The sequence below is a fragment of the Papilio machaon genome, chromosome 14 (assembly GCF_912999745.1).
Source record: "Papilio machaon chromosome 14, ilPapMach1.1, whole genome shotgun sequence".
Lineage (NCBI taxonomy): Eukaryota > Metazoa > Arthropoda > Insecta > Lepidoptera > Papilionidae > Papilio > Papilio machaon.
The window spans coordinates 195,696-218,431 of NC_059999.1; the positions used below are offsets into that span (position 1 = coordinate 195,696).

The 22,736-nt window shown below is 36.6% G+C and overlaps 3 protein-coding genes and 1 non-coding gene across 6 annotated transcripts; 2 read left to right on the forward strand and 2 right to left on the reverse strand.

Moving 5' to 3' along the window:
* The first annotated feature begins 2,386 nt into the window (after positions 1 to 2,386).
* LOC106710093 lies at positions 2,387 to 3,236 on the forward strand. Its single transcript, XR_006756285.1, has one exon. It is a non-coding gene; the product is annotated as an uncharacterized LOC106710093 (transcript).
* A 5,445-nt stretch (positions 3,237 to 8,681) lies between these two features.
* On the forward strand, positions 8,682 to 9,323 carry LOC106710092 (D site-binding protein). The gene has a single exon (XM_014502069.2). The coding sequence runs from the start codon at positions 8,682 to 8,684 to the stop codon at positions 9,321 to 9,323; it is 642 nt and encodes a 213-aa protein (XP_014357555.2).
* Positions 9,324 to 10,680: 1,357 nt separating this feature from the next.
* On the reverse strand, positions 10,681 to 18,118 carry LOC106710119 (40S ribosomal protein S12, mitochondrial). Of its 3 annotated transcripts, none has more exons than XM_045680947.1 (5): positions 18,079 to 18,118; positions 17,828 to 17,897; positions 11,438 to 11,595; positions 11,193 to 11,356; positions 10,681 to 10,824 (listed from the first exon to the last, which is right to left on the reverse strand). In XM_045680947.1, exons 2-5 carry the CDS (start codon positions 17,895 to 17,897, stop codon positions 10,743 to 10,745), a joined length of 474 nt encoding a protein of 157 aa, XP_045536903.1. In that variant the 5' UTR covers positions 18,079 to 18,118; the 3' UTR covers positions 10,681 to 10,742. The 3 variants fall into 3 exon arrangements, with proteins under 3 accessions (XP_045536903.1, XP_045536902.1, XP_045536901.1); XM_045680946.1 differs by having other exon boundaries at positions 18,034 to 18,112; XM_045680945.1 differs by lacking the exon at positions 18,079 to 18,118 and adding an exon at positions 17,991 to 18,017.
* Positions 18,119 to 19,251: 1,133 nt separating this feature from the next.
* Positions 19,252 to 22,405, reverse strand: LOC106710121 (secretory phospholipase A2 receptor). The gene is made up of 7 exons (XM_045680962.1): positions 22,234 to 22,405; positions 21,717 to 21,793; positions 21,550 to 21,620; positions 21,149 to 21,270; positions 20,828 to 20,960; positions 19,790 to 19,850; positions 19,252 to 19,571 (listed from the first exon to the last, which is right to left on the reverse strand). The coding sequence occupies exons 2-7, from the start codon at positions 21,719 to 21,721 to the stop codon at positions 19,451 to 19,453; spliced, it is 513 nt and encodes a 170-aa protein (XP_045536918.1). The 5' UTR covers positions 21,722 to 21,793; positions 22,234 to 22,405; the 3' UTR covers positions 19,252 to 19,450.
* Positions 22,406 to 22,736: the final 331 nt, after the last annotated feature.

Consider the following 22,736-nt stretch of genomic DNA (forward strand, 5'->3'; position numbering starts at 1 on the left):
GCGTGTCCGAAAAAAATGATTTTATTATAAGTTTCAGACTATTTCAGAATTATTAGAATTTGTAAAATTTTATTGCCCTTATATGAATATGTATTTCTTTTATGGCTAGGAAAAGGAAACTTCCGCGTTGAGACTTTGGTTGATTTTAATTTTGAATTTTGTAATTTAATTTGCGTAATGATATCGGCAACAATTATGACATTTAACACACAGACTCACAGAGTAATTATATTGTGTAAGACATAAAGATACTATGATTTCTTTTCAAAAGTGTCCTCAATAAAAGCCATTGTGGCAGGAGAAAGTGCTATTTAATTGTAACAAAATTTGTCAGCCATTGTCTATGCAAACGGCCCAACCCTTTGTCAGACAATTCGTAACTGAAATCAACACTATACTCTATGCAAATTGTATAATTCGCAAGAGCTTTAATTTTCACGGTTACAATTTTTAGACAATTTTGAGTTATTTTAGAAGAAGTAATTGTTACATTTAAAGGTTCTTTTAGACAAAAATCTAACGGGATTTCTCAGTAAAATATTGCCAAAATAAAAAAAAGCATGTTTTTAAAGTTTAAGCGCTTTTGTCTCTTTAATTGTTGGTAAGTAAATGTGATATTGAAAAAAAAAACAGTACGGTAATATACAGTACTCTGAAATAAAATTTAATCGACAAACCGTATCATAAGCATGACGGTTGGCGCGCATGGCGTGTCGCGTCATCCGTTCCCGCCAACGCGCGGTGCGGCCATAGCAATGCATTGTTGCAACCCTTCTCTCTGTGGTGGGACCGTTTTGTATTGTGGACGTGTAAGATCGATGGATATAACTGTCCCGCAATAATACTTGCATTTGATATCTATTTTATGATTTCAATGGAGTACTGTAAACGTTTTTTCTACGTTTCCCGATGAAATGTGTATCACCGTTTCCCACACAATACAGATGAAAAATGAATGGACTACATATATTTGTTGTTAAATGTTATAAGTAAGAACTTAATAATTATCAAGAAATTCATATTGTTAGAATTGGAACTGTAGGTATAATATAGTAATACGCACTATTTTGCGCATTCTTATGCATTCACACACATTTTTGTCCCAACAAATAACAAGTATTTCTGAGTAAATATGACAAGGATTGTATCAATCTCTGAGTTAGTAATTTCTTCCATCAGATAAAGATGTAGCTTAATAATGTAGTTTAAAATGGAAAGGATTGAAATTATTATGTTATTTTGTCAATTATTTTTTGTGCTACAATTCCCAAACACGCAACTGACCATAGATAATATAATTAGATGTCCAAACTTTTGACAAACGCAAGTGAAGCGTCGTAGGAAGCAACTGTCATTGGGATTTTATCCCGCGCATTGTGTCGTAGCTTCCGGCAGCGGCCGCCATTTTGTATGAATTCATTTAACACGGTGGTCTGGTTTATTGTCCGGTCATATTAAAGGGTGCATTAGAAAGGCCATAGGAGAGACACATCGAGTGTTTTGTGACGGGTCTGGACAGAGCATAATCTCTCTATTGAGCCTCAATGGACATCGATACCTCTGATATTTCTTTATCGGCGCTTTCACACGAGAATTAAAGTTGTTCCAGAAAAAAAAAGTACTGGATAATTTAGTTTTTTTTCATAGTTCTTTTATATTACCAATGTTAGTCAAATGTCTTGAGTCAGCCTAAGGAACTCAAGTCTACCTTTTAATATTTTTACTCGAATTCGATCCCGTTTAGGCTAAGATTACCTTAGTTACCTATTATCTATAACTGTCTTCTTTTGAATTATACAAAACCCTCAAGAAAGAATTAGTTTCCACTAGAAAAAGGTCCAAAAAGTTAATCTACTTATAAATTAGCAAAATTTTTAATTATAGAAAGAGAAATAACTTTATTCTTTACAAAACCCAAGATCGTTTGAAGTATGTTATTTAAGACTACGTATTATAATTGCTTCGTAAGCTATACAATAACACGATTAGGAAAGATTAAACGGCATTTAATATGAACGGTTCAGCTTTTGTCTCTATAGTTTCACCGCAGCTGGTAGCTGACTTGGATCCTTGGAGCTGTGAAAGTAATATATAATTTTTACATTAATTTTGATTCCAATCGTGACGGCCGTTAATATACTAATACTATGAAGAAATTTTTAACGTGGAAAATAAATATTAACAAATCAACCGATGAAAAGACCAATGGGGTCTTTCCTTGGAAACAGTATGTAGAATGATGACTTGTTGTTTATTTAATATTCTAGAAGAAGATCATCTAAATAATTAGATCATAATGTAATAAAATACTCATGTAGTTGTTTCTTTTTCAGTAAAATATGAAAATATGACAAATTTAATGAATTAACCAATCTTTACAATTTTTTTCAAGAACGGTATAAAAACATCTTGCACTATTTATGATGGAGGGCGACGCAAATATTTTCCGGGAAGCTGAGTGTCCCGTTAAGCTGCACCACAGGTAGCGGTCCGCAACCCTTCATTTACCCCTCCCCAGCGCACAGGCCCCGCCCACCGCAACCCCCGGCGCCGGCACAGCCTCGCGCGCACTCACCACACAGTAGACGACACAGACGAACCTCCGCGCAGGCACCATGGCGCTGTGGACACCGTACGCGGAACAGGCCCTCGATCTTAGCCGAGCGACCGTGAAGAAGGAGCGAGCTTCGCCCGAACCCGAGGCCATTGGATACGGTACGGTGCCCGGATACTACCCTCGACAGGCGATATCCCCTCACGACAGGCTGCCAATACCGCAGTATTACGTGAGCTACCATGAGGCGTCCTGCGTGCCCACAGCGCAAATATCGCCGGAGTCGGTGCACGGCGCCTGGTCGCCCAGCTCCTGTCGCAAGTCGTCATCACCTTTGGAACCCTTCGACGCCTACGAGGCTGAGTCTCTCTCCGACGACGTGGAGTACCAAGCGTTCGAGAGAGACGCACTGCGGGCGATGGCGGAGAAGAACGGTGGCAGTCTGCTAGGCAACAACCCGCGCATGCGGCGAGCGGTGCAGGGTAGCGCGGCGGCGGACGACTCCTACCGGCGTCAGCGCGAGCGCAACAACCACGCCGCCAAGCAGAGCCGCGACCGCCGCAAGCTAAGGGAGGTGCGCCTCGCCTTCCAGGTCACCTTTCTCAAGAAGAAGTTGGCGGACCTGCGCATGCGCCTCGATGAGCGGGTCTGCGCGCGCTGCCGGTAGCGGTGCACGTGTTAGGAATATCTCTAGTGCTTGTGTATTAACAACATCTCGAGAGTAAAGACTGTTGTGTGCAAATGTGCTTTGTATAATCTATGTTTGATTTTCAACATGTTTGATCTTTATATTTTAATGTATTTGTAAGTTTTGATTTAAAATTGTAAATATAGCCAATGAAATGCACGTGAAAAAGTTCCTAAAATTGTAGATAAAATATGATATAGAGTATTTAATAGAAATAAATAACCTATTTTAACCAAAGACAATTGACATTTTATTTAAAAATCCCCAAGCATTGCTTAAAATTAATGTAAATCAACATTTAAATATGTAGACAAACAACACGAAATGGATAATGGATGGAAGTATATTTCATATTTCCAACATCAAGACTCTTCAGTCTGACATTGAACGTAGTAGGTACAGAATGTTGCAATAGTTATTTTGATATAACTTATTTAATTAGTATGATAGGTACATAAATAAACCGAAAGAAAATGTAAATAAACAGATCAATTAACGATTTCGCAACTCTGTTGTCTCTCTAATGACAGTGATTACACACCGCAACAACATCAAAACAACATCTAATGAATTTGAAATTGGGGGATTACGTTTTAATTATTAAGACATCTTCAGAACGAAAGATATAGACATTTTTAATAGATATATACATATGTATAGAGCAGGATTGATTACTTTTGGTTAAAGTCATTATTAAACGAACTTTAGTAAAGCCGTGTACACATTGCGTATTATTTACTACTTCAGTTCATTGACTAATCTGATGAGATCTTTTAACACCCGTACGATGAGGTATACTAACAACTATCTCCAGATTATATCAAACACTTTGACACTTTACAATAAAGGATTATTATCTATAAAGAGTTTCAGCCGTAGAGTCGCGTGCGCCTGCGCCTGTGCAGGACTACGGAGAAAGATCGGGAGATAAACTTGTCTACCAGATGTTTTCATCCATATAAACATTATACAAGGCACACGCTCTCAATATGCAAGTTTGAGAATGATTATTGTGTGTTTTTGTAACCGTCTCAATTTCCAACTAATCTTTAGACCCAAGTTCTAGGGTCTGATTTTCTAATAACCATAAGAAAGTCTTACGAGGAACGAACTATTTATTCCAAAAGCTTAAACTTTATAATTTAATCGTTTACTTATGTCCTTAGAAATGTTATGATGATAAATAGGGCCTTCAAGAAGCGAGCGTATCAGCATCTTAAATGCCGGCAACGTAGGTATCTGCGGTTCCTCTGGTATTGCAGATGTCCATAGGCGTCGATGAACACCTTGATGTTCCCTCAGCTCGTTTGACCCCTTATCTTATATAAAAATATAGATATTTACGGTCTGGGAAAGTGAGAATGGTTTGTCCTTAGTTTCAAGTATACTGGTATAACATAGTTTAGGTTAATAAAGTCACGAAGCAAAGATGAACATCGCGAGACGTGAATATTAAATAGTTGGAGGGTCGCGAAAGGGTTATCGAAGTACATAGGGGTAGCGCTCATTCCGCCCTAATATGCACCGCCCTGTATCTATACCACAATAAGGATCGTCATGTGTTAAAGAGATGTGACGATTTGTTAAATGTTTTATGATTCCATTTAAAAGAAGAATATCTACTTTTAAAACAAAATAAATTTCATAAGAAGTAAAAAAATACAACTTTAACTTGACGTAACTTTAAAATATAATATCGCAATTCTCATACTTCGAAAAAAAAGTAACTGTATGTGTTGATACAATTGAAAACTCGCGGGGGTACGAACCAATCTGGCGATCAGATATTTTTCCTTAATATGTTTTAATTTCATCGTTGAAATAAAAATAATAATCACATCACTAGAGGCGTTGCCTACACTGGATCGATAAATCCAATCCAATCAAAAGTCCTTACCCAACGCGATGCAACGTGGGGCGCTACGGCGTAGGGTGCAGCCCTAACCCAAACTTGTGTAATTGCTAGCCCTCTATTTACTATCCCGACACAAAAGCTAGTAAAGGTTTAGAACATAAAATTATTGTAGGAGTACGGTAGGCGTGTGTTAATAACTTTAAAAGCCGCTTGTTTTTACAATCTAAATATCGAAATTATTATTTTAATCAGAATAAAGTAAAGCGGTAAAAAAGCATGTTTATAAGCAAGACTCTGGTTTATGGCTGGTATTTGAAGAATTAAGGATTAGTTGTTTTGCCGATATTAAATAGGTAATGCAGCCAAATATTATAATATTGCAATGCTTTATATGTCATTAATCCTTAAAGATTTTTGTGACTGAAATAAAATATATTATAATAAATATCTTTAAAATTATATTTAAACCCTACCTAATTATTTATTTTGTATTGATCTATCCGGCTCAGTAAATCTTTTGACTTACACATGTGACGCACAGATCTTGAAAAAAAACCCCTGGGAAATGTAGATCCTGTGCGGACGATAGCCAAAGCAAACATTTGCTCAAACGATTTAAAGTTCTAACAACTTGCCTGTCGTCCAACACTTTCGCATAAAACAATAAGACAGCTAGTGTATATTGTTATATTACCGTTACTTGGCCGTGGGTGTTCGTGAGTTTTTGCAAACGAACAAACAGAGCAACTGCTTTTATCTTAATCTCTGGAGACATGCAGAGAGCTTGTATTACAGTTTGCACGAGGCTTTTCGCAACCCTTATTGAAAGCTCACAGCATTAGCCGACAATTTAAATAATTTATGGATTGTGTAAATTAAATAAGATGTGTTAAGGAAACATACGTAATAAAAGATTTTTTATAAAAGATACAAAAAAATTATGTGTAGTTCTTATTTTAATCTAGATATGTAACAAAAAAATAATATAATTTATATTAAGATTGTTTCTGCGAAAATGCAGGCTTTACAGCAGGCTTACGGCAGACGGAAGCAATAAAGTTATCTTTGGATAGGATTTTAGTATTTATGGCCGGGATCGCCAGGATTATGCCTTAATTATATAGCCGGGATTAAACAGGTAATGTTGAACAGATGGCCGTCATTTTACTATTGATTCGATTTATCAGTATTCAACAATTATATTATTATTACATGCATATTTCGATGGCTCCTATAAATAAGTGTCAATGGGCAAATTGACAACTTTTTAGAAGAGGGTCTCAAAGTTTCCTTTAAATGTTTAATAACATTTATACCTGTAAAAGTGTATTTCCTTTCGTGCATGTTATTAACTAAATTAAGAGGTAGCTTAACATAAAAAAGTAAAAATCATCAATTTGTTACTTTGGCCCTTATACGTAGGGCCCATCGATTTATAACCGATAAATAAATGTATACTTTCCGTAAAACAAATCACAAACATCGATTTCCTCCGCCGCTCTTATCCAGCGGTCATCTTATACTTGTCTAAACTTTCGCTTCTTCTTGTAGGAGGAATGCTTTTAAGACCAAAAATTTATTATTTTGTTCACCATTTTAACTATAACTTAAAATATGTTGCAACTTCCAGAAATAAAATATTTAACTTTAGTTATTCGGGATTAAACCTATAATAACTTTCTTGATAATGGTAAAATAAAGTAGCTTACTCGAGCCGAGCGAAATGCGGGTCCATTTATGGCGGGCAATGGCGCGGCCGCTGCGCAAACGTCACTTTATGATGCAGATTATAATAGGCCAGGTAGCCGGCACGCGACTTACAGATTATGACATTGTTTTGTTCTTAAAAACAAAAATGTTATACGACACAACCTGTCCGTACCACAGAAAGTGAGATTCGATTCTTAAATTATTTTGATTATTTTATTTGACTTTAAAAATTAATCGTTCGCTCTCTAAACAATAAATCGTATTTTTTTATTGCCGTTGTGATCCTTCGATCAGTTATTTTTAATCTGAATAGATAAAAAAATGTTAATAATACTGCGGATGGGCAAAAGATGAGCGACAGTTGCCAATGTTACGGTCAAATGACTTTTATGAAAACTCTTCCGGACATTACTGTGAAGCTGTCAGTTCATGATCTCACGACGCATGCAATTTTAAAACAGATTATCTCCTTGTTATATTCCTTGCGTAAATAATTATGATTTTCCAAGTGACATCTGTTCCAGTTTTTTTTTCGCATTCGCAATTAAATAAATTATGATAGTACCAAAGAAAATACAATCTTTTAACAAAGCAACGTAGAGAAAAATATAGGAATTTAAATTTCAAATTATTTATTTTCGATATTTGATATAGTAAAAGTAATGATAGATAACGACGCTTAACTATATTGTATCAAAAAGCTATAAAAGATTCTTTGAATCACTAAAACTGATCCAAAAGAAGTAAACAAGCCAACTGCAAGCCTAATGATGATCTTAATGATAACTAATCATTTTGTTATTCTCTTGCCGCATCGATCGTCTCCTAATTTGTTTACGTTACAACACTAAATTAATTAATGCACGTAATTATATCATACATCACAAATAACAAACTGTTTTTGTTGTTTTTATGACATTATCAATTTGAATTAAAATAATAGGTACAATTTTACGAACTAAAAACATAAATGTCAAGAAAGATAGGAACCTCTATTTAGTAACTTAGATCATTAAGTTTCAAAACTCATATGTTATCAAAGTTTTCTAATGTATTGCATTGCAGGTACTAGTTGAAATCGTAAAATGTAAAAAGATTTCTCGTTAACGTTTGATAAAGGTAATCATCAGAATTTAATTTTAATTTTTAATTTTGTGGACGTCACTTGCCTAAGATCTTCTTGTAACTAAACTCAAAATGCATAACTTTTGTCCTTAAATATAAAGATAAAAGTTAAAATCAGTGTACGCTGAGGTTTAAACAAGAGTTCCTCAAGGTACTACACTGGGGCCTCTATAATAAAATATTTTAGGTCTGATAATTTCATTTGCACAATATAATAAATCATATTAAATAATCTGTATCATTACATATAAATATTTTTGGTTAGCAAAATGTAACATTAGGTTTACAAAACGTAACTGTTAAATGTCTTTTATTGAATAATTCAATTTAGATTAACATTTGCAAATTATATTATTTACTGTCATGTAGTATGATTACAGAATGTTTATTCAGCAACGATAAGTCTTCATAAATATCTTATCAGTAAATAAATTGTCAAAAACAAGAAATTTCTGGAAACTGTATAACTGAGAAAAAATATCGTAAGCCGTAGAATTCAAACCTAACACAATAGAATGTAATCCGCCAAACTACGCAAGGATTAAATATCGCAATAAACCGCAATAAACTATTGTTTTGTATTAACGGAGGCCCGTTAATACATCAGGTAGCGAGGTCCTTGCGGAGGAGTCGGGTGGGGGTAAGTCCCCTTCGGCTAAGCCCCGCCCCCGACGCCGAGAAGGGCGCTTGAGCAATCGACGGGGTAGTCAATTGTGATCGATACCCCGAGCCGGTCGGACATAACAAAGATGGCACTGTGGACCCCATACGCCGAAGACGCCGCCCTGGACTTGTCAACCAAGTGCAAGAACCCAACACTGACATCGGATTACTGTCCGAACAATATAGTGTATGGATATCCCTATCCGATCCCGGACCCACATCCATACTATGGATATCCTGCGGGTACGTACGTACCGGTCCCGCGATCATCGCCTTTATCGGGAGACAGCATGTGCTCGTTCACTACGCCGGTCAGTCCACGCATGGGCATGATCTCACCACCGGCGTCGCCGACCTCTCAGCACGCAGTACAAGCAGGCGGGAAGAGGTCGAGCTACATGGACGTGGATTCGCTGTCGGACGACCCGGACTTCCAGGAGTTCGAGAAGGATACGCTGCGGGCGATGGCGGAGAAGAACGGCGGTAGTCTGCTGGGCAACAACCCTCGCATGCGGCGAGCGGTGCAGGGCAGCGCGGCGGCGGACGACTCCTACCGGCGCCAGCGCGAGCGCAACAATCATGCCGCTAAACAGAGCCGCGACCGCCGCAAGCTAAGGGAGATACATCTAGCGCTTAAGGTCACCTATCTCCGGAACGAGCTCGCCAAGCTCAAGAGCCAGCTCACCTCCAAGTCTTGTGTGCGCTGTCGCCAGCCGTATCCTTACTGAGTCTTGTACACTCACGGACACACTGAGGGACATCAATTCACCTTAGTGTAGATTTCTCGTACTAAATAGTATGATCAACTGATGTCTAAGTGCAGTAGTAAGAGCTGTAAATAATTTCATAAGGCAGATAGTATCGATGTAATTTATTATAGAATTAACTTGGTTTGATGTATGTGCAATATTTATTTGTAAATAATATTTAAGACTTTAGTGCAATTTATGTTAGTTATAAGCTAGGATAAGGCAGAGATATCTACATTTATACTACAACTTTAATAAAATTATAAAATTAAAACGATAAATTTTTATTTATTCACAAAACCTTGTACAATGAAACTTCTATCCCTTATTAAAGCTAAGCTTTGTACGAGAAACGCAGCGTTGTTTTAATTATTATTCATAAATAAAATGTTTGGTATAATCGGATTAGAATTCGGGTTAACTGTTGTTCAGTGATTACCAAAAGCCATAAACCAGTAGTTAATACAATCGCCGGCTCAGAATGCTGAAGCCGATTCCCATTTGAGGCTAATTCCCCGTGAACATTATATCTGTGGCACTTACTAACTTTCTTAGTTTTGTTAAATGTCTAATCGTAAGTTTTGATATCAAAATACATCCCCCTATTTAAAACATGTTGTTATTCCAATCACCATTTAAAATATGTTGTTATTTTTGTTTTGTCAAAGATAATAACAGGGATGACGCCATGTTTTATTATACAGATATTTTGATCTCAGAAAACAACAGTTAAAAAGATAATTTTAGTAGTTTTTATGTACATTTGTATGTAAAATATTAATGTTTTCTTTCATATTAAATCACCAAATCTATGAAATTAAAATAAACTTTTTTACAAAACTGACAAATTAAACAATAGGTACTCGAAAAATTTTTTTGCGCCAAATTTTTTACAGTAATATAGTTGTGCAGTAGCTGTGTAAATGTTCAAAGGCCATTATTGTGTTATATGGTGTTTATTGTATGTTTTGTGTTGCACAATACTGGGGGGTCGGCCGAGGGCGGTGGGGGCGGCGGGGGCGGCGGGGGCGCGGCCTGCGCGTGCGCCACAGAGCGGCTCTCCAATGATAGCGCGCGAGGTCGCCGTAAAAAATGAGTACAATTATGATGTTTTATGAAGAGAGTTAGGGGTTTATTGTTATTTTGAACAAAACATATAACATATTTATTGACTCCGTTTAGGATAGCTTTCATAGATATTTACTCTCAGTAAGGTTTCTAGGATAATCCTTGTCTTGTGTAGTGTTTACTTTTGCCGTGATCGACTCTACCTCTATCATCTCTTTAAGGATTTAGGCGAATATTACAGACAATAAAAATAAAACCAATGTTCTCCTTATACTAAACTGATATAATTATTGTAGCAACACTCAATATTATTTCCTATTGACACTTACACTACTGCTTCTGTTTGACGACGTGCGAGAGATCGAACTTTCCGCGCACACACTTCAGTTTCACGCCGGGACAGTCCTTCACTCTGAAACGTAAACATATTTATTAATATTAATATTTATTAATGTTGTTTTTTATTTGTGAAATAGAAATCTCTCAATTCAACATTATATAACACACATAGAAAAAAAATACGGTCGAATTGATAACCTCTTTCTTTTTGAAGTCGGCTAAAAAGATTATATAACCAAGTTCAAGTTTTAAGCAACGTAAATTAGATAACAATCATAAAAAATATAAAACAGTGTCCACACTTCAGTAGTTAATATAAGGGTTGTATTTACAAATGAATCTGTGGGCAGTAGGCAGTGGGCAGAGGGTAGTGGGCAGAGGGTAGTGGGCAGTGGGCAGTGGGCAGTGGGCAGTGGGCAGTTAATAACACAGAGTAGATACCTGCCGACGCGCACGAGCACGATGTTGTGCTCCTGCAGGTTGTGTCCGATGCCGGGCACGTAGGCGATCATCTCCTTGCCATTGGAGAGCCGCGTCAGCACGCACTTGCGGTTCGCCGAGTTCGGCTTCTTCGGCTTTCTTATCAAAGTCTTTAGTACTACACCCTGTGTACAAAAGTGTTACAATATCATTAAGTGAGACTTGACGAATTAGTGTTATATTAATCTGTTACCATAGTGACGTACCTTAGCAAAAGGATTCCCGTTAAGCGGGTTCCGGGACTTCCTGTTCTTTTTGTGGGGTCCTGTTCGATGCATCTGCGCCAGAGAGGCCATGGCGCGGCTGAGCAGTCCCAGAGACGAGCCAGCGCCCTCTGCCACTGGGGAGACACGCTGGGTTACAGCTGGAACCAGAAGTAATTACAATTACTCGTATTTTTAGCTTGTCATTATTTTTTTACATATGGAAACATGAATTTAATATTTTTCACATTCATAGGTTGGGAGCAAATTAATTACATATATTGTTTTTACTGAGAAAAATTAATTCAATTTCAGACCTAATGATGTCAATAAGGGTCTAAATATATAGTCGCATCTCCGTAAGCAGTAGGTAAAACCTTTGAAATACGTGTGCATGACATTGCGGTGCTGTGTAGGGATCCGTAATCCGTTATCGTATCACACCGTTACAAACAACAAGGTGCAGTCAAGACTGATTGACTGGCAGGTGACAACTGCACTCTGCCGCATCACGGATTATATCGCGCACTATGCTTCGCCTTAATATACCGAGACCTTATCTGTTGCAATCTTACTTCTTAACGCAATTCAAATTTGAACCTAGTGTAGTTGTTATACAGTTGTAAATTACATATCACAATAAATAAATAGTTATTGTAGTACTCTTTAACTTACATTTTCATGATTTATCAGTTTCTTATTTATTTAAAAAATACGAATTATATAAAGAGGAATGAAAAACGTACGACTAGAGCGGTAGAAGAGTAGTTCAAACTCTTTTCCTTTTTTTTTTAAATATTTAAGGTGCAAAGGGTGATCATCTTTGAGATAATATTATTTAATGAACAACATTACTCATTTTCAACGAGATATATGCCCAGAAACTACTGACAATTTAATTTCCAAAAGCTACGCCTCCCGTCACTGTGGGATTGGTCTATGTTTTCATGGAATTTGATGCTAGTAGATAAAACGGTAGTTTGTAAACTATTGTATAATTCAACTCTTTCAAGTTTCAAACCTTTTATTAAGATGTATAAAATGTTATTCGCATTTGTTGAGGTAAGGCTGGGCGGCGCAGTTATTGTGTAAATTGTATGGTTTGCGCGCAGCGGGGGAGAGGACTGCCCACGGGTCCCGGGGCCTGATAGCGGGACCCGGGACGCTTGATTGACACGCTACGATGATCCCATGAGAACATCGATGTTATTTAAACATTATATATTAAACTGTTGACTACTGTATACGCGCGATTTGTGTTATTGTTTGAAAGTGTTCTTCAAGTGTTTAGTGTATACTTTTACATATAAATATCAGCATCAACGAAAAGGGTATACTAGATTAATATTTGTCGGCAACGAATCTTTTTATTTAATTTTATCCTAAGATACGATACGTTAGAGTTGGAGGCGAAGTCACTCAGGAGTTTGAGGTAGTCACCGGGCTAAAGCAAGGAGATGCGCTGTCCCCTATGTTGTTCAATATAGCACTGGAGCATGTCATAAGAAAAGTGCTGACACTAGACACCGGAATACGGCTAAATGGACAACACAGGGTGATTGGATATGCCGATGACCTAGCCCTTCTGTGTGAGAGTAAAGTGGAAGTGGAATGCTCAGTTCGAGCTCTAATATGCGAAGCTTCTAGGGTTGGGCTCAAACTTAACCATGACAAAACGGAATATTTCCACATGAAACGCTATAGAAATGCGAGACAAAAGCGTGAAGATCTGCGCATTGGAGATATTTTGTTCAAAGGGACCGCTAACTTCAAGTACCTAGGATGCACTATAACGGATACCAATACACGAGAAGAGGAAATTAACATCCGGATTCACAACGCCCTCCGTTGTAGTGCTGCCCTGCACAAGGTGTTAGTGTCTAAGCTACTGAGCAGAAGAACCAAAATGCGAATATACAAAACTGTAATAAGACCGATCTTGATATACGGCGGCGAGACTTGGACATTGACCCTTAAAGAGGAAAATATGCTTCTGGTGGCGGAGAGAAAAATAATGCGCAAGATCTTGGGCCCAAAGCAAAGAGAAGACGGCAGCTGGAGAATCCGCTACAATGCGGAAATCGAGACGCTGGTGGGCGAGCCGAATATCCTAGGAGAAGCCAAAGCTCACAGACTCCGATGGCTTGGCCACCTTATGAGGATGGGGGAAGATCGGAATGCCAAAGCAGCGTATCTCGGGACCCCGACTGGCCGCCGACCTATCGGCCGACCTAGATACCGCTGGCGTGACGCTGTAGAGCTAGACCTGCTGGAGCTACAAGCGATGGACTGGCAGGAGAAGGCACAGGACAGACAAGTCTGGCGATCTCTTGTGTCGGAGGCCAAGACCCACTTTGGGTCGCTGTAAGACCAGCGGAGTAAGTAAGTAAGTAAGATACGATTTAGCATCTTTGGCCTTTTACCGACAATTAAATTGCTAATAAGTTAATAGTAAAATGTGTCCACTGCTTACGCTTTTAGTTTGTCCATAGTAGAGATTCCTTCAAGAATATAAAGAGCAACGGGGAATCTAAGACGTTCCGTATTACGACGTCGTAAGAAGCCTGAGCACATTTCTGATGTTGCCAATATTTGCGTCGCAACTAAAACAACAAATGTGTGTCCGGATTACTGTCACGTCACGTAGTGTCCGGCTGACGTGATTGTGAGTGTCCGGCCGTCCGGCGAGCGTCCCGCGGGACTGCGCACTTTGCATCTGCCACATGCAAGAAAACATTGCGCTTGCCGTAATACACGAGCGGAAGCGTATATGAAAGAAAAGAAGTTTTTTTTATTAACACAAAAAAGATTAAACCAAAAAACCTTATACTAACATAAAACTACACATAATTCATCTGGATATTAAGTTACCATTTATGGTTATTTAGGGTAATCTTGTGATGCCCACACTAGGCATAGCCTGTATCGTGGGCACCGATATCATTTACATAACACTATTTACATGACACTTTATTTGAAAAGTTTATCTGTATATTGTTCCTTATAACTTAAATTATTTGCTATTTTTATTAGTAAAAACTTTACATAAAACTAACCGTATTACAAGAACAAAAAGTGTTCTTGAACAATTCGCTCGCGCTCATGTCTCGAGGACTACAAGTACCTGCTCTTTTTGCAGATTATAATCCGCTAATAGTGGGCATTGTTCGCAGATGACGGGCGCAGATTTAAATATGATCCCATCTCTGACTCCCATTCTTGGTCAAAAAACCCGTACGCTGTGACAATGACAATGGGCAAGAGTTGGCCTCGGCGTCAACGCGGCGTTGTCGCGGACGGAGAGTATTATAACAATTGTTATTGTTGTGAACCATATTTTTGAATACAGGAATTTTACAACTCTATCGGCCACATGTTAGGACGAGAGCATACTAGGCGCTATATAAATGCTATAAGTACAATATTTCATCATGACACAATATATATATTTTTTAATACATATAACTTTAAATTGGTACATAATCAAATATTTTTGTGTTAATTTTGTAATTGTTCTATCTCTTCATAAATAAATAAAAATATATAAAACATGTGCTTTTGGGTCATCATTGCAGTCATATGGTTTTATTTCTCGGCATTAAATACCTGAATGCGCATTTTGCTACAGAAAAAGAAGATAAATATAGAAGAGGCAGTATTGGTTCATCAATTCTATGCAATTAAAAAAACAAATTAAGCCAATATTATATTAAAGAAAATTTATTTATAAGATCATAAAATTTGTGTTTATAGCGTAGCATAGCTCAGTGTGCGGCAGACTTAAGTCATAGTCATCTATTGTGATTGCATTTGCAGTTCGCAATAGTGACAGTGCTACTTACACAACACAACACGAGCTGCAAATAACTGTTTTGTTATCAACTAATCCTTTACTATTTCTATACCTTATTAATGAACAACACAGTTTCTGAGAAGGACTTCTGATTAGGACGAGGGACAGAGAACGGGGAAAGGGTGAGTTTGCCATTTTAAGTATAGGAAGCATGTGGAAATATATAATAGATTTGGTCATTTTTATCAACATGTTTAAGTTTAAAAAAAATAACTCTGTTATTTACTCTGTACTATAACTTTTTTTACTTCCCAAAATATTAATCGTCATAGTTTATAGTTGTTTCAGTTACTCCTTCACATACTTATCAATATCATACAGAGATTTGAGCCCAGGCAGTAGGAGTGGTAGCAGTATTCAGTGCAGGCGATATGGCGATCTCATTCAATAACATTTTTTGCCTATACGATTAATAAAATCGATTAAATGGTTGCAGTGTTAAATAATTGAATCTTTTTTGATCATTAGATCTTGGATACTGGTTCATAGTCACCTAAGTGAGAGGTATCAATGAGGGAAATGACATGGTCATTTGTAACAGCAGACCAAAGTGGCATTGGTGAGCGATAGAGGCATTGATGTCTTTGACGTTGCTGAATATGTGAGCACATGCAAAGTGGCAGTACAGCGCATACAATGCACAACTCATACAATGCATAAAGTGCACAATGCGGACAGTTCTGTGCTGCACACGCCGGTCAATGCTGGACCGAGGTGTGAATGGCGCAGATTACGGGCTGTGGTCATCGCGCTGACTCACGCTGGCTCCGCAACCCTTTTGTTTGGACCGTACCGTGCGGTTGACGGTAGCGTCAGCAAATATAGTACGTGGTTCATCTATTTATATTAAAGTGAATATAATATTTGTATGTATGGTGATAGTTATTTCATAACAAGTAATAAGGTTTTGTTTAGTGAAGATTACTGAGAATTTATATTTTAAGAATCTGTAATAGTCGTAAGTCATTTTTTTAAACACTCGCAGTTATAGGTACAAACTACAGTTACCATATAATCATGAGTAGGTACTGTCAAATCATCGTAAATATAAAAAATAATCACGATATAATTTGTAGCGTTAGTTTAATTTAATAGAAATATTTTCATCGGTTTACTGAAGTTTTTTTGTTAACGTTACCGCAGGACTTAATCCGGGTCCACGCGGAAGGGTTCCTCGCAAAATAAAGGCGCGATATAACGATCCCTTGCTAATACGCTGACCGTAACAATGCTATGCTACAATAGTCTCTAACACATTGACAACAAATGCCACAATCGTATCTTTCGAAGTGGCAGCTGGGAAATCTTGATGACGCAGATGTGAGCATCGGTAAATTGAGCCGCCGCTATATTGACAGCTATGTGACGCCGCCGGCTTCCTATGTACAAGCATGTAGTACATAAACACAAAAGACAAACAATGCACCATTCTTCCACATCGTTTGCTCTGTTCATTTGTATCCCCACGTTATTAAATGCATTTATTCAAATAATACAGTTATTTATATCAATCAAATTTTAATAAATATTTATAACTATTTGACTAGACACCGTCCGCGTGGAATTAAAAAACGCTTAATGAGTAGCTTATGTGTTCTTCCAAACTATGTTCTACATCTGTGCCAAATTTCACTAAGATCTGTTGAGTCTTTTCAGAGATACCTTCTAACAAACATCTATCCATCTAAATATTCGCATTAATAATATAAGTTAAATTAGATTGCAATGCATTAACATGTAAGTAATTTAGGTCTTTTGGTGATAAGATTATTTTATATATTACAAGTGTAAAATTGTAGTAAGAATTCATGTTTATGAAAAATCAACCTGCATAATATTTTGGTATAATAGAGCTTTACTTTAAATCAGGTAATGCATTATGACACATTATGTACACTTAATTAACCACACAGACAAAGACTTACACAGCTAGTCTTATGTTTAAAAAATGGTTAAGAGTGAATTTTGTATATTTATAGAAAAAAAAATGAAATATGAGTTCGGTGTGCAGATAATAACTGTATTAAAAAAATCAATAAGCTATGGAAATCCTAAATGTCACCTTTTTTAGTTTGTTAGTAACATCTGGTTTATTTATTATCTTCACTGAGTTCACTGCCAAAATATTTTATACTAGCAGTTGCCCACAATGCACGGAATCAAAAAAATATTGATATAACGGCTGATGATAGTGAAGAATTTTTCAAATTAGTTCAGTTATTTCAGAGCCTATTCAATGCAAGCAAACAAAGAATTAAATCTTTTCTTTTTATAATGTTATCCTAGTATTACTAACATTTTGAAGTACTTGAGATGGTACATTTATGAAATTATTGGAGTTTTGTAATCTGTAAATTCTGAAATTTATATCGCCCATGAAAAATAATAACATTAAAGGCAACAAATATTTCATAAGAGATCACTAATAGTCATAAAATATCCAAATTTTGAACATCACTAAGATTTGTTAGCCGAGTTAAAATAATAATCAAAATGTAAATGTAAAAAGAAACGACAAATATATATAAAATTGTAGGTACCTGGTATTTGATAACATTGTGTTCGAATTCCTGAAGTCAAAAGATTTAAGCCTCTTCTTATTAGATTCATCTGAAAGTAAACAAGTCAAGTGAGGTTAGGACTATTTATAGAGCCTTGTCATTTACTTATAAATTTTTGTCCATATTTGAGTGGTGATAATACTTTAGATTTGAAATTACAGGTCCACATAAAGTATACTTCTTACCTTCAACTTAATAATAATATAAAATTACAATAATAATGTTTTAACCTCAAAATTGAAATAGTTTTCAGTGACATTTGCAGTCACAGCTGACGCTGACATTGACAGTTTGTACAATAGTTGTAAGTCAAAAGAAAATTAAGAACCTCTGTTATTTTAGTTAAAATAATATTTTTATTTACACTACGAATTATTTTGTGTGTTTTATTATTTTGTTAATTTTCATATTTTTTCACGTTTAAAAGTTAAATTAGTATTAGTTATCATAAATAGATGGCGCTTAATTTTAGTTTTGTTCCTTGGAGAGTAGTTTATCCGCTAGTTCACAGATGGCAGTGAAAGTAAAAAAATTTTTATGTTTTAAAAAACGTTCATTATAAAAATTCAAAAGTTTGGATGGATGTGTGCAAGAAGGTATCTTCAAAGCGGCTGCATGGATCTGAGTGCAATCTGTTGTGAATGTAAAACGCTGTCTGGAAGAATGCACAGGCTACTTACTAAGTTTTATTTTAATTCCACACGCACGAAGTCACAGACAAAAGCTAGCACCGATAATATAAAGTCAATGTCGTTATTCAGTATTACTTTAATTTTGTACTTCATAAGTACATAATTCGTCACCGAGTGTGATATAGAACAAAATATGCTATGTTCTATGCATAAAAAAAACTTTAAGAGTGGGAACAAAAAGTAAAAGAACTACTGGTATGCATACTAGTACTCCAAGCTTGAATAAGTTAAGCTTAACTTTCTACGGGAAATATGAAACATAAATAATAAGTAACATAAGTCCTTACATGTTGTATGAAGATAGACGCGTAATCCCATGTGATTGAATTAAAACTTCCCGCGGGATCTTGCAAAGTTTTATTGAGTCGGAGCTCAGGGGCGCGGCTTTAACATTTATATTGGAATTTTTACATAATACCGCCGCCAGGGGGCGCGGGAGGTGAGTGGGCAGCGTTTAATATCTCCGCTTATTATCGTTTTATTAAAAGGAGGATTTGAACGATGTGATTTTATTACGGCTGCCCAATGCTTGAGCTTTTAACGCCAACTTCTTATTTTAACTTCAGTTGAATTGGATTTCTTTCTTTTTATTTAAATTGGCTTACATTTGGATTTTCTGTTACAGCCAGTACAAACAGAATATGTTACATTATTCCTTCTTACAAAATCTAATAATTATTACGACGAAAACTAAAACGTTCATTCGCACTTTTTATTATTAACATATAAAATGTAAATAAATATTTTACATATTGTTCTTAAATATAATAACAATAAGGTAGAAATAATACTTGAAAATGTAGTACAGTTTCTACCCGGCACTTGAGTTGGCACGTGTGGCAGAAGACGACTCAAGTTTCCGACATGCCAACTCAGTTCCGGGAATATAAAACTATGAAAAATGTGATGCTCAGTCGTCGTTGTCGAGTTGCATCTGACAGAGGAAAGGTTGCCGTAGATGGCACCACCAGTCGCGTAGGCCTGGACTCGCCGCGTCCAGCGCAGCGCAGTGCGGCTCCTCAGCAGCATTGCTGGACAGGGTTAGGACAGAGGAACTGTTTTAGTACTCTTAGTGATTGTAAGCTAAGATTAGTAAATACATGTAAATATGTGTTATCTTTTATGTTAGAAATCTTTCTCACATAATTTAAGTACCAACTCCGCTATGTCTAACATACCTAAATTATTTTATTTAAAATTATTTCGCTTGCTATTTTTTGTGTGATCTCAAAGCCACTAATATATGTACCTGGTAGTCAATCCGTTCTCCCCGGCCCACCGGTCGAAGCCAATCTCTCTGATGTCGTCACCTGGAATACACCAAATGTACTGTTGACTTGATACGTATTAAATTATGATCATTTAGTTAGGTGATATAGTATTGTTGTTGTATTGTTAATGATCATTTTAACCTGCATAAAGTGTCACCTACTTTGATAATAGAGTAATTAATTTTAACGTGATGACGTAATGTGGTTGTATTAAGATACATTTAAGTAAGTACATCTTCAGTGCAGAGTCCGTGCTGAGTTGATCATTACCTTTTAGTAGTTTGTTTATGCGTCTGCCATTTACTTTGCACTATCGCTAATGGTTCGCTGTATAAACAAGTGTGGGGCCACACTAAACGGAAATCGTAAGACCAAAATATTACTGATTCTTGTATGTTCTAAATGAACAGATTAATATTTATGTAACATTTGAGATGGTGAGACATTACTACATTGTGTATGAAGACTCCTAACATTTCTGTTAACTATTTTATAATTAATAAAAGGCATTATTTAGCGTGTGTATTATGTTTTTAACGGAATTAATATTACAAAGTTATATGACTTTCAGTTCCTAATATAACATATATTTATAAGTGTAGTCGAGTTGTATGTCGGTGTGTGAACACACTAAATGCATATATGTATGTTTACGGCTCGTTAGCGGGCGCGCTATCTCCGTGTTTTAGCACAACTTGCGCTACAAACAGTTTTATATTCCTGCCCCAGATCACAAACCCCGGAGCCCAAACCTCGTATCGCGGAGCTTGCTCTTTTGGTCTTGTTATCATGATGAATCCACGAACTTTGGAGTGAAGACTTAAAAGCAAAGTAACATCTGCTGTATAACAATATGTTGAATAATTGAACAAGAGAAAAGGAAAATGTTTGTTGTGTGATGCGAATAAAGAATGGCAAGAGACGCCGCGTCACATTCGTATTCATGAAGCGAGTAAAGAGAGTTGTTTACTAATTCAAATAGTCAGCAAATAATCATTTTATAGTAGGACAGTTACCATCGACACTTGTCCAGATCTTATGGTCGTGCAGGTTGGAGATGCCGAGCCACACCACCAGCTTGTCAGCGGCGTCAGTCACCGCCGGGTAGTGCATTCCGCGTACTAACTTCTGCAGGAATAAGAATTCTTCCTGCAACAATCATTAAGCACATGAACAATAATATCGATCACATTAAAGCAGAAGGCGATATAAGTATCAAAACCTAACGAGGATAATAAACGTGTAGATGTATTGGATACAGACGAAGTTAGAGAAGGAGAGGAGTACATCTATCTCTGTAAGCTTAGCCTAATATAATGAATTCTTCAATGTGTTACCTCAGATTTGGGCACGGCGAGCTTCCCTCCTTCTTCCGCGCACATGTCTCGCGCCACCGGCCACGGCTGCGAGCGGTATACTATTCTATAAGCCGTCCTTAGCTTCTCGTTTTTTATATACCCTGATAAATAAAGCAGAAATTGGTCGTTATATCGTATCAGGAGGTAAAGAGGCAGGCAGGCACAAGAGAGGGACAACTGGAAATTGCTCAATCGACAAGGAAACCGCAGTTCTTAAAATTATTTAGTTAATACAGAAACATTAGAATAAGACTAGTTTAACTACTATTAAAAATACTATTTCTATATTGTTGATCAGATTATTGATGTTAAGGGATTTTGAGTAAAGTTTTCTGTAGGATATCACAATTTTTAAATAAGAAATAAAAGCTTAACAATACCGTGTAGAGAATGGCTGTTTACGAAGCTTACAATAGTCATCAAAGTGAAGATCAGCCATATTTCTTGGAACCTGTAAACAAAAAAGAGATTTATAGAAATAGCTTGTTTTATTGTGTTCTGCATACATTTAACTGTAAATTATTTAAAGATGAAAATGCGAGCTTACCTCATTTTGTAAGATTATAGTCTTTTAAACAATGATTGTACCAATTGACGTTCCTTATCTGTCTCTGCTATTGTTAACTGCAACAAAACAAAATAATATTATACTCGTATATATACATTGTCATATCAATATAATTTGACCCATCACGAGGTCAACAATCACGATCAGTGTAAATGCAATGTTAATATATTTATTATTTAGTATATTGCAAAGTTATACAATTTGTTTACTTCGTAAGAAAAAATAATAAATCAGTGATCCAATTTGTGCCGCAACTATTTGATATGAATTATGTAGTACCTAAAGTACGACACTCAATCTTTGGACATGATAATCTACGACAAATTACATTAGAATAGAATAATAGCGTTAATAGTATTCCACAGAAAAGCGTTAAAGTATCGCCACAGCTTTTCCTCTTGCATGATTCTAATGACACAGAAAGGTGTCTAGTTTTTATTCAGACGATGCAATTTAATTTGTTATGAAATTATTAGGTATACCTAAATATACTTACTTGATACTTCTTAATTCAGAGGAGTTTTATTATTAATTTCCACAATCAATTTGTCGCTTAATCTAAACGTGATTGCGCGACCGGTCTGTTTGTGTTGAGGCGTGCGAGTCCACTGACTGTTGGCTAACGGTAACGCGGTATGTCATCCTACTAGCCTTATGTACGGCTAGTAGCCGGTATCATCTCCTCGCTATCAATGAGGTATTGCCTCGGAGATAGCAGATAGTGGCCACGACCCGACCTTCACGTTATCACGCTTCTGTTACTGACCTGTTCTCGACTATCTCTTTCGGATGTTTAATTTCTGGTGACATGTACATAAAGCTAGGTGTATTTGTAGTAACTAGGTACAGAGTTTGGCTTTTGATGTTTGCAAAATCTAATTCTTTCAGTCATGTCAAGACACGTAACACAGTATTGAGCATTTCTAGCAGTTCTTAGGTGGTGATGATTATTAGCATTTAGTCTTTTATCCCCACATATCTCAGAGTATTAAAATGCAT